This window comes from Argentina silus (assembly GCF_951799395.1).
Source record: "Argentina silus genome assembly, chromosome: 22".
Classification (NCBI taxonomy): Eukaryota; Metazoa; Chordata; class Actinopteri; order Argentiniformes; family Argentinidae; genus Argentina; species Argentina silus.
Genome location: NC_139676.1, coordinates 3,861,593 through 3,873,862, shown reverse-complemented (window position 1 = coordinate 3,873,862; position 12,270 = coordinate 3,861,593). Strand labels below are relative to the sequence as shown.

The 12,270-nt window shown below is 46.5% G+C and overlaps 1 protein-coding gene across 1 annotated transcript in view; it reads left to right on the top strand.

The window, feature by feature from the left end:
* The first annotated feature begins 7,148 nt into the window (after positions 1-7,148).
* The window catches only part of fscn1b (fascin actin-bundling protein 1b), a 5,331-nt gene continuing 209 nt past the window's right edge, over positions 7,149-12,270 (top strand). The window contains exons 1-5 of the mRNA XM_083694042.1: positions 7,149-8,228; positions 9,742-9,898; positions 10,020-10,141; positions 10,235-10,405; positions 10,556-12,270. The exon at positions 10,556-12,270 is cut by the window's right edge and continues 209 nt beyond it. Coding sequence (XP_083550168.1) covers positions 7,391-8,228; positions 9,742-9,898; positions 10,020-10,141; positions 10,235-10,405; positions 10,556-10,761 — 1,494 coding nt within the window. The 5' untranslated portion in view covers positions 7,149-7,390 and the 3' untranslated portion in view covers positions 10,762-12,270. The remainder of the gene's footprint in view (positions 8,229-9,741; positions 9,899-10,019; positions 10,142-10,234; positions 10,406-10,555) is intronic.

The window sequence follows — 12,270 nt, the reverse complement described above, 5'->3', positions numbered from 1 at the left end:
GTGAGTTCAGGGGCCTTGCTTTAACAAAGTTCACCATTTTCACCGTATTATTCAATACTTCAGTCAGGCTTTCAGGCATTCCCTTGACAGCGGTTTGCAGAAGATGTCTTCTTGAATAGACCCCCCCATGAATATACTTGACGTATACCAACAGCTGAGCCAGGCCCGCTACATCAGTTGATTCGTCCAACTGTAATGCATAGAATTCACTGGCTTGTATGTGAAGTAGTAGCTGTTTCAAAACGTCTGCTGACATGTCACTGATGCGTTGTGACACAGTGTTGTCTGATGAAGGCATCTTCCGAAAAGTCCGTTTGGCCTTTTCCCCCAACATTTTCTCAGCCATGTCCATAGCAGCGGGGACAATGAGGTCCTCCACAATAGTGTGAGGCTTGCCTAACTTAGCCACTCTATAACTCACCATGAGAGTGCATGAGACGAAGCGAGAGAATACTTCCATCACAACACATCTAATCAATGATTAGATGGGGCAAATATAACGAAAAGAGCAACTTAAATGTAGTGGATTCAAGGTTACAATTGTGGCTTTTGCATGGCAGCACCCCTCACTCAAGATGCCTTCCCATGCGCCTACATGCACTCAATCGCCAAAATAATTGTCATTTAAAAATTAAACCAGTGGTGATCAGATTGTCCAGTTAGTATTCATCACTTTTCTCATTTTCATTGTCTTATTTAACATAATTAATGGATTGTGTAGGCGGGATTATGTTCAGGCAACATTTGAGAAATGCGTTCCAGCTAAATTTCACGACCCTGCGCGATTCACACTGTTGGTTATTTTGTAGCCTAATTGATATTCTATGAACATTATCCCTTACATATTAGACATTGTGATAATATTATTCTGTTGGATAGGGTGCATGCATTTATTTTTGGTACTGAGACTGCAGTCGGCTATTCAACAGGACTGTTTGCAGTCGGCTATTCAACAGAACCCCCCCCCCGGGGGTACGCGTACCCCACTTTGACAATAGTGGCCTTAGAATAATCGGCACTTTCTTAATGTCTTGATTGGGGGTAGGAGTAATCACTTCATCGGGGTCATCAGGTGGGCACCCTCCTTCTTTGGTGTTTCGTTGATTGGCCCACGACACCTCCAGAGGGCTCAACAGTGACACCTGGCGTCCCAGATGCGCCCCTCTCTGCTTTTACCCCCCTTGCTGGTCATTTTGCAGTCCAGTTGGGGTCCTTTCTTTTCAGCCAAAGCCAGTTGCTGCTTCGCTCGGCAGCCTCTGACAGCGACCTGACGGCTTGTTGGAAGGCCTGTCCTCGGACTCCCATCCCCTTCAGCAGCCTGGTTGTTGATATGGCAACAAAACCTCTGCACCCAACCTCTACGGGGAGCACCTGGGTTCGCTAGGCCCGTTGTGCTGCCTCGGTTGCTATGTCTAAGTACTTCAGCCTTTTGCGTTCATACGCTTCACCAACTGCAGCCTCTCATGGCACAGTTTGTTCCACGATGTACAGGGACTTCTGCGAGGTTGACCACACGATCAGGTCTGGCCTGAGATTAGTTGTAATGATCTCTGGCGGAAAGATGAGCTTCTGGTCTAGATCAACCTGCATTTTCCAGTCCAGGATTGACAGTTATGCTTCCCCAGGGCCATTGCCAAACTGCTAAGTTAAACCTGGCTAGATAGTTATCTCTTACTGCTATGTCTAAAATACATAGTAATATTTATAGTGATTTGGCTCCTACTGACTTTATCAAAATGTGCAGTTAGATAAGCTATATGAACTTAAAATGTGTAATCATAAAATTGAGCTAGATCGCTAGCTAGGTCTCAAATATTATTAAATATTAAATATTAAATAATATTGTTTCTAGGTCTCAAATATGCCAATAAATCAGAAAATGGTAAAAGTAAGCAAAAATAATTGGTAAGATTACGTTTTTCCATGGGCAGTAATGTTAATTTGGGGCAAGATCGCCATAAAATGACATACCTGACATACCCTCTCCTCCTTATTTTCCTGTCTTTCTTCACTATCTCTATCCAATAATGTTTTGATAAAAGTCAATGGGAGCTGACTTACTGGTATATTTAAGACATAGCTAGCTAGCTATCTAGCTCTATTCTATGACTCAACATTTGTGTAAATGTAACATTAGCGTATTTGAGACCTAGCTATATATTTTATTATTCGAGGAGGTAGCTCCCTGCTCAGCTAAGCTACATTTAGCTTAGCATCTTACATTTTTGCCCCTAGGGAAGCATAACGGTTCCATTGGGGCCATTCCAATGTTTACATGTATATAGCTTATTCAACTAAATGTGGGAGCAGTGGGAGCTGACTTGCTGGTATATTTGAGTCATAGCTAGCTTTATTCTATTAGCTCTGTTTAGCTTAGAATTTTTATGTTGCGGCCCCCAGGGCAGCCTAACTCTCCTCCCTGTTTCTTTTTAGTTCATATAGCTTATTCAACTTAGCATTTCAATAAAGCAAATGTTAGCTGACTTACTTGTATAATTGTATATTTGACACCTACAGTAGCTAGCCAGCAAGTTCTATTTCTTTATTCAACATCTGTAGTTTAGAGGTTGGTATGTTGCTGAATGCTTAGCTAATGATTAGCTAAAATATGTGCATCTGTTAAACTCTGAGATGAGGATGGATAATGATTAGCTAAAAGGATAACAATACAATATTGAGAGTAGGGAGGCTGCAAAATGGTACACAGCAGCTCTGAGGGGAAAAGGGCCCGGACATAGGTTGAGCCGGCACTGGGTCAGTGTCTAGCTAGTTAGCACGTAATAAACATTTTTATTTGGTTACAAGATGGGGTACTTCTGATAGAAGTCTATTGTGGGCTAGCAGGTGAGCGAGCAAGCTTTGACCACGTTGAAAGACTTCCATGTTGAAAGACTTCTTCAGAAGGACTAGTGTTGTTTGCTATAGAAAATATATATATTTATAATATTTCTGAAATACTCAAACCAGCCGGTCTGGCACCAACAACCATGCCACGTTCAAAGTCACTTAAATCACTGTTCTTCCCCATTCTGATGCTCAGTTTGAACTTCAGCAGGTCGTCTTGACCATGTCTACATGCCTAAATGCATTGAGTTGCTGCCATTTGGTTGGTTGATTAGATATTTGCGTTAACGAGCAGTTGAACAGGTGTACCTAATAAAGTGGCCGGTGAGTGTATAGTCCCTATAATATAATGGCAGTCTTAGTGTAGCTTTCTTATATTCCTTGGTGATCAAAAACTAGTGTTTTGTTCAGGTAAAATTTTCTCAATTATTTGAGTTATAAATCAAAACTTGAAAATAAAAAGCTAACTAGAGATTACAGATAGCTAATTTCAAGACTAATCAAAATGCTAGTTAATCCGAAAGGCTATAAGCCTTTCGTCACACAGAGCTTATAAACTATTTGAAAAAAATACCATATGTGCATTTAAACAGTAGGCTACTGTACACATCAAAATGGCGACCGTGCATAAAGATGGCATGACATCATTCATCACTGACCATCATTGCCACAGCTACCGCAGTGTAACACAAACATTTTGTCAGTGCATAATTTTCTTAGAATTTTGGAAAAATACTGAGTGTAGGAGCAAAACAATGGTAATTTAGCTAATATGAGCTCTGTGTAACATAAATGCGTGGTGTCTTACATGTTCTATTTTCTGACTAAGTAGCGTTAAACAGACCAAACTGCAGAGAGCAACCAAGGCTGCAGAGTAGAAATGGAGAAAAGAAGAGCTGGAAAGGGGGATGAAGGAGGCAGTGGAGTGGGGAATCCCAACATTTAAAGAGGAGAACCTCATTCTTTCTCTCTGACAGGTAAATCTAGTATCTTGACAAAGATTGAGAAGCCATCAAGATCCCCAACAATTAGTAGAGGAGAGAAGAGAGATCGAGAGGAGGGTGAGAAGCAGATTAATTATTTTCAGCTGGCACTGGAGAACATTGGAAGAAGCAGGACAAAATGACCAGGGCCTGTGTCAAGCTCCTCGCCTTCTCCATCTCTCTGAAAGAAAAGCGGCAGAAAGACAAGGAAGACTTGTACCGTAAAACCATAAGGAAAGGGACATGGCTAAAAGATCTCAACTCTCACTCTCCAAATGAGTCTCTAGGTCAACAAGGACAAACGACAAATCCTCTTCATCTCTCAGGAGGACAAGTGGCAAAAACAAGATGAGGAGAGTACTTGTAAGTATGGTGGCTTTTTTTTTTGATGAGCTCAAAAGTGGCCTGTCGAATAGCTCTCCTCCTTTTGTGTGAGTGCAGTTTTCTGTTCTGACCAGCAGAGAGAGCCAGAGAGCAATGGGAGAAGAGTGAAGACTCAACAGGGCTGGGCTGGGCTGGGCAAACTCTGGTCCATGAGAGCTACGTAGGCTTTAATTCCAGCCCAGCACTAGTACAGCAGCTGTAAGACCATATGTATATCAGCTGCTTTTCAGGACCTATAGTGTAATACAATGTGTTAGAGTTCGGGCTGGAATTAAAGCCTGCTCACCCTCAAGCTCTCTGGGACTAGAGTTCGAGAATCTCTCTACTCCTGTATAGAGCCTTCAGAGCATCACAGATAGAGTTGTTGTGTATCTAGGTTACTAGACTCCTTCCTGTGGAAACATAGGGCTGTGTTCGTTCTATGTGTCACATTTCTATCTGTATATCTCTATACTCACAGTGAGTCTCTGGTGTTACACAGCTGTTTCCAGGATATGGACTCTTGACTGTGCTTTTCCATTCCTGACCCCTTCTTCCTGCACACACACACACACACAAACATATACAAAATACACACAGATTTCCATACACACTTTTTGATATGTGAGTGCATGAGTACATGTTCTTTGATGTATTTAAATATGTTAGTTCCTGATTAACAAAATAGAAGATAAGATAGTATTTCACTATCTGCTGTACAGTAACTCTACTGTCCACCACCTGTGTACTGTTTATATGAATGTTATTTTGGTAAATTTAAATTCTACGACATTATTTCCTTGTTTCTCCACTCACACAACCACACACACACAGACCTGATCTTATCTCCCTCAGCTGAAATGTACCTGTCTGCACTGTGTCCAGTCGGCATTTGTGTGCCATTTACCACAAGACTCATCTCTGGCTGAGAGCTAATGGCCATTCTAGCAGATGTCAGGATAGAATTGGTATTGAAATGCTAACAACAGGGAATTCAATGCCTCTGCACACACAATGCCTTTACACAATGTGAAACACTGCGCAAACATGCTAAACTGTACACACACACACACACACAAACTCTCTCTCTCTCTCTCTCTCTCTCTTCTAAACAAACAGTCTGCTGTCAGTGCAAGCCGTGTCCCGGGTGTAATGATGATCTTCTCCAAAATTAAAATGGGAAATGGTGTTTGTTGACCAGTGTGTGTGTGTGGGGAGGGGGAGGGGAGGGGGGGGGGGCTGATGTTTGTCCTGTTGTCATAGGAGAGGAGCAGTAATACTGTCTGTCTGCTGTACTTCCTCACCCCAACAGAGTAGAGCGTCTGACATCCAAACAATAGACTCATGTTCTTAAATGTTCTGTTCTCATGCTCTATGATTTATGATTCATGTCGATTTTCACTATCGGTTTTCATGGCCAGCAGAAGGAGAGCAGACATGCTGAAGGTTAGATACACACACACACACACACACACATACACAACATACACACATGCACACTGTCTCTCTAAGAGGGAGGGTTGTTCTCCTTGTCAACTGTGTGCTGATTTGTGAGCAAAGATCAGACAGGACGAGTCAAAAGTACTCCATTAATAATAATGACTCAGTGTAACATACACACACACACACACACACACACACTCTCTCTTGGCTGTGTGTTTTTTGGCTCAGGGCAACGAGTGGTTTCACAGCCGGGCAGAACCATGACCTATGACCTCGCAACAGACGGGCCGTTTACCACGGCAAGGTCTCCGGGGTGTGTGTGTGTGTGTGTGTGTGTGTACAGGCGGGGGCCCAGAGAAGGAGGGAGAGAGAGAGAGAGAGAAAGAAAGAGAGGTCCTTTGCATGATAGAATCCCTTCAGAACATTCCTGAGAAAAACACTCGGTATGAATTTAGATCCACAGAGCTCTCACTCACACACACACACACACACACACACACACACACAGCTTACAGCACATGAGTTTAGTTTCACATTCTTTCTCGGTCTATCTCCTTAACAGTTTGATTGAGGCGAGGTAATCAGGACTGACCCAACCCTCAAGAGACACACACACACCTCAGCCAAGAGGAAATCAATGGGTGGGGCAGAAAGGAAGGACACCCTCACGCTTCCTGATGAAAACTGACCAGCAAAGAGAGATGCATAGAGATAGATAAGAGTAGATAGATAGATAGATAGACCCGCTGCAGACCCGGACTCTGTCTCCATGACAACACCTAATCTGCTGTCACGTGTTCACATCTAAAAAAAACAAAAGAAAACCCTCCACATCTCGACATTTGTCAGTTCCCCATAACTCTCTGCCTCTCTCTATCTCTCTCTCTCTCTCTCTCTCTCTCACACACACACACTCTCACCTCTCTCTCTCTCTCTCTCTGTGAAGACAAACAGGCGTCTGTATGACTCCACCCATGTGGAATTGAGGATGAGCATGAACTCAATTAGGGTTACGCACACCCTGTCAACTCTGCTTTACAGTCACTGGGGACAAACGCATTGCAACACTGAGGGGGAGACTGTACCTCTCTGCTGTAGGCCAAGCAATGTGTATCCATCAACTATCTATCTATCTATCTATCTATCTATCTATCTATCTATCTATCTATCTATCTATCTATCTATCTATCTATCTATCTATCTATCTATCTATCAGTCATGCGATCTGTAACCCAAGTCCTGGGGACTGTCAACAACATACAAATGGCACCAGTAGTGGTCTGAAAGCCGATCTGTTGACTTATATATATGGTGATATATATGGTTATAGTTACATACAGGTGTGTGTGTGTGTGTGTGTGTGTGTGTGTGTGTGTGTGTGTGTGTGTATATGCTACTGCAGTTTTCTCTTTCCTCGCCCAAATCGGAGGAGTGTCTGCACCCTTTGACGTCACTCCCTGCCCCCCCCGTATAAATACACTTTTTGGTGACTCTGCAGCGCGAGGCTGTCCGGATCCGCAGTCAGGGGCAGACCGTCACCGCGTGCCAACACAAGACTCCAGAAACGCAGCGCACACACACATACACACATACACAAACGCACATACACGCACGCACAGGGGGAGACTACAAAGAAACTGCTTCATCTCAGAATCTAAGACCAGCGGAACCTCTCACACATTCACACCCAGCATCTCTCTCTCTCTCTCTGTCTCTCTCTCTCGCCCACGCACTCTCCGCGGACAGGGACAGTAAAGATGTCTGCTAACGGAGCTAACGGGGCCGGTGATCTGCTGCAGATACAGATGGGTCTGATTAACGGAGGGGGGAAATATTTAACGGCCGAAACGTTTGGCTTTAAAATCAACGCCTCCGCCACGAGTCTGAAGAAGAAGCAGATCTGGACCCTCGAGCAGACCGGGGAGGACGGGAGCGTGGTGTTCCTCCGGTCCCACCTGGGCCGGTACCTCGCGACAGATAAAGACGGTAACGTTACCGGGGATAACGAGGAGCGCGCCCAGGACTGTCGGTTTGTCATCACCGCGCACGACGACGGCCGGTGGTCTCTGCTCTCCGAGCCGCACGCGCGCTACCTGGGCGGCAGCGAGGACCGGATCAGCTGTTTCGCGCAGACGATAACGGCAACGGAGAAATGGAGCGTGCACCTGGCCATGCACCCGCAGGTCAACCTCTACAGCCTCGCCCGGAAAAGGTACGCCCACCTGAGCGTGGCGGGGGACCGCGCGGAGATGGCCATTGACCGGGACGTTCCGTGGGGCGTCGACTCGCTGGTGACACTCGTTTACCGGGACCAGCGGTACCACCTCGAGACCTCCGACAACCGGTTCCTGAAGAATGATGGAAGCCTAGCCAGTAAACCGGACAAAGACACCGGCTACATGCTGGAGTTTCGCTCTGGGAAGGTGGCGTTCCGGGACTGTAACGGCCGGTACCTTGCGCCCTCTGGTCCCACCGGCACCATGAAGTCCGGTAAGAACGCGCGCGTCGGGAAGGACGAGCTGTTCGCGCTGGAGCACAGCCACGCGCAGGTCGTGCTCACCGCGGGGAACGAGAGGAACGTGTCCACGAGGCAAGGTAGGACTCACCGGGTGGGGGGGGGGCTGCTATGTCATCATAACACATGAAGGAAAACTTTGACTACTACTACTCATGAGTTTGATGAAGTATGGGTGGGTGACGTCAGTGTCACAACTGGAGCTGAACAGTGGTGTGTGTGTGTGTGGGTGTGTGTGTGTGTGTGTGTGGCATTTACAGCTCAGACACTGGGATTAAGGGTCAGATTAGAATCTCCCTCTCTCTTTTCTTCTTTCCTAGATTGATTACTTGTGTTTCCCTCCTCTGCATCCCCCTCCTTCCCCTCCTCCTTCCTGCACCATGTGTTTCTCATCTTCTCTCTCTCCCCCCCCCCCCCCCTTCTCTGTCTTTGTCTCGGGTTTTGTCTGTCTCAGTTTCTCCCTCCCTCCTTCTTTCTATCACTCCCTCCTTTCTCTCCCTGTCCCCGCCTCAGTCCTTCGCTGCACATTTTTCTGCAGAAATTCTATCCGTCTTTTGTGGCCAGTCCCGTTTTAGAAGCTCTGTGAGGGGGAGGGGGAGGGGGGGGGGGGAGGGGTCAGAAAAGCAAGAGAGTCAGCAGCCAGGCCTACGCCAAACTCTTGACTTACCAAGAGCCGATGGATAGGAGGAGAGAGAGAGAGAGAGAGAGAGGGAGAGAAAGTAAAAGATGACGAGGAGAAGAAGACAGAGAAACAAGTGTGGCTTTTAGAGCACATAAACTGACCTACAGTAGACATGACAAGGTGTGTGTGTGTGTGTGTGTGTGTGCGCGCGCGTGTCCCTGAGGAGAAACTCGACAGTCATTAGATAGACAGTGCTAGTGTGCATTACTGACCACTCATCGACATTCCATTGATGTCATTAGTATTAGTTGATCGTATTAGAGGCCAGTTAGCTTTGCACTGGTCAGCTGATGGATCCTAACTAATGCACAGTTAATGGCCGACTCCCACAGGGGTGGTGTGATCCGGGGGGTATGAGTGGATAGCTTCTCTAGTTGTGGTTCATGGCTGGAAGTCATCATAGGAGGAATTGGCACTCCTGTAATGGCAGCAGATGTAATACTGTTTGTGTCGGTCCCATTAACATGAGAGAGCTGTTCGACATAAGGTCCTTGGTTGACTCAGTCAGGATGTGGTATCTTAACCCCCAAGTGTGTGTGGGTGTGTGTGTGTGTGTGTGTGTGTGTGTTATGTAGTCTGACCTCATTTCCGTGTGTGTGTGTGTGTGTGTGGGGGGGGGGGGGTCACATTCCAGGAGATTCCTTAGGAGAGGGGCTTGGGATTGTGCAAGGGTGAAAAAGTGGAGTACTCAAGTGTGAAGAGAGCCAATGGAGGGGTAAATTGGGAGGAAGAGAGTGTGTGTGGGGGTGTGTGTGTGGCGGGGGTGGGAGGGGGTGAACTGCGGGCTAAAAGGATGGGGGTCACCGGTTGTGAGGGGGGAATGAACTGTGATGAGAACGGCCTGTTGAGAGAGATAAAGGGGCTCCATTTGGAATTAGGCACATAGTCATAGACCCCTCCCACTGTTCCAGGCATGGACTTGTCAGCCAATCAGGACGAGGAGGGGGACCAGGAAGTGTTCCAGGTGGAGATGAGTCGTGAAAACAGGAAGTGTTCCTTCCGCACGGCCGCCGGCAAATACTGGACCCTCACTGCCAACGGAGGACTGCAGTGCACCGCATCCACTAAGTAAGACACACATACATACCCTCACTCACACACACATACATTCACACAAACATACACACACAAACTGTAACACACACACATACACACACTCTGACCCTGCTTGTTCCTGTGTGTGTGTCAGGACCGCTAATAGCCACTTTGACCTGGAGTGGCGTGATGGGAAGGTGTCTCTCCGGGCCGCAAATGGGAAATTTGTTGTTGCCAAGAAGAACGGACAGCTAGCCGCTACCATCGACAACGCCGGTCAGTACTGTTACCATAGATACTGTTAGCAATGTTTTATCATGGGACCATTGCCTTTGTGACTCACTCAAACAACCTCCAATCAATCTGCAGGTGAATCGGAGCAGTTCCTGATGAAGGTGATAAATCGCCCAATCATAGTCCTCCGTGGAGAGCACGGTTTCATTGGCTGCCGTAAGGTCGGCACGGGAACTCTGGATTCTAACCGCTCTTCCTACGATGTCTTCCAACTGGAGTTCCACAACGGAGCCTACAGCCTCAAAGGTGTGTGCGTGTGTGTGTGTGTGTGTGTGTGTGTGTGTGTGTGTGTGTGTGTTTGAATGCACTACAAATGACACTTGACGCATATTGACTTTCTATAACGTCGTATTCTATATGACATCATCATGTATGTTCTATGTTTCGTATTTCTAGACTCCCAGGGGAAGTACTGGTGTGTGGGGGAGGAGTCGGCTGTCGTCTGCAGCAGTGCCACGCCCGTCCACTTCCTGTTTGAGTTCTGTGACTACAACAAGATGGCGGTACGCGCTCCGGGGGGGCGCTACCTCAGGGGGGACCACGCAGGGGTGCTGAAGGCCAGCGCAGAGGGGCTCGACACCGCCACCCTGTGGGAGTACTGAGGAACTGCAGTCTACCGCCGGACGACTACGCCACATCGCTTAGCTTATATTAGTTTGTTTTATCTCTTTGTGTGTGTGTGTGTGTGTGTGAGTGAGAGAGTGAGAGTATGAGTTGTGTAGGGTGTAATTTGAATGGAAGTTGATTATTGTGGGACCAGGATTGGGAAACTGGGTTCCAATCCACTACGTAATGGTGTAACGTTGAAATGTGTCCCCCCCCTGCCACTAGATAACTCCTCCCCTGCATGTACTCAAGCTATCTGTTAACTGGAACTGTGCTGATTGCTGAATACATGCTTTTGGGGAGAAGGGTAAAGAATTGGAATTCAGCACTCGTTTCTTTTCCATGACGATGTGTTATGCGAGTAAAATACTGGAAGAGCTCAACTGGAAATCATGACATCACATCTGTAACATCCGGCTCCTCCCAGAAAATGGGTTTAAGAAACACTTCCTGGTAGGAGTCAGCGCAAATCTCAAAGTAGCTGTTAAAACAGACAGAATGTTTCTGACTGTCAACATCTCTTCCATATGGGGGTGATCAACTGGACACTCCGCTCGAAACTGGCTGTCAGTCGTAGGCTTTATAGTGTAATCCCTATTCCCAGTGGTGTAGAGTACATGATCAAGAGATTAGGAGATTAGAAGGGGTTAATGATAATGACGATGATGATTATGAATCGCAAATACCAGTGGTGTCCGGTCTTATCTGCAATGGGCTGCTGTGGGTGGAGGCTTTCATTCCAACGTCTGGTATTCATATACGGCTCTGTGTGTATAACGCTTTTCATAATGTCTATACGTGCTCTACAAATATCATTGTAACTCTGTAACACAAAGCACACCCACATCTGCAGACCTCAGAGGCCAAACATGCAGACGGTCCTAACTGGAATCAGGCCTGCTCCTTGGAGCAGTTCCAATACTTTGTTTGCCTCCTTCCCTCGTCCCTTCCTCTTAAGAGGTTGCTGATCTGACATGGTTGGAAAGGAGTTACAATGGAAATAGAATTAGGTCTGGAAGGAAAGGACCCGGAGGAAGGGAGGGCAGAAGGAGGAGGGAAGGAAGGGAGGAGGCCAGGGTGTGAAGGGTGCAGGGGGAAAGTACTGGAACACAGCCTAGTTACAGATGAGTGTGTGAGAGAGTGTGTCCTCTCTGGCCCAGATTTGGCTCAGAGTTTATCAGTACAATAATCCCTGTACACTGCGTCACACGCACGCGCACACACACACACACACACACACACACACACACACACGCAGATATAAGGTTTACGCAGTGACAGGAGTGGATTTGGGGAATGTGAGGATTATAGAATGTAGGGATTATAGGAAACAACCTGAAACTAAATGCGAAGGCAGTACAGTTAGTTAGTGACTATGACCCAGTATCTGCACACGTGATGTAATACACATCTGTATGATGATGAAATACACATCTGTACGATGATGAAAAGCACATCTCTGTTCTAGTGATGAAACACTCGCCTATGTAAAGCTTTAGGTATTT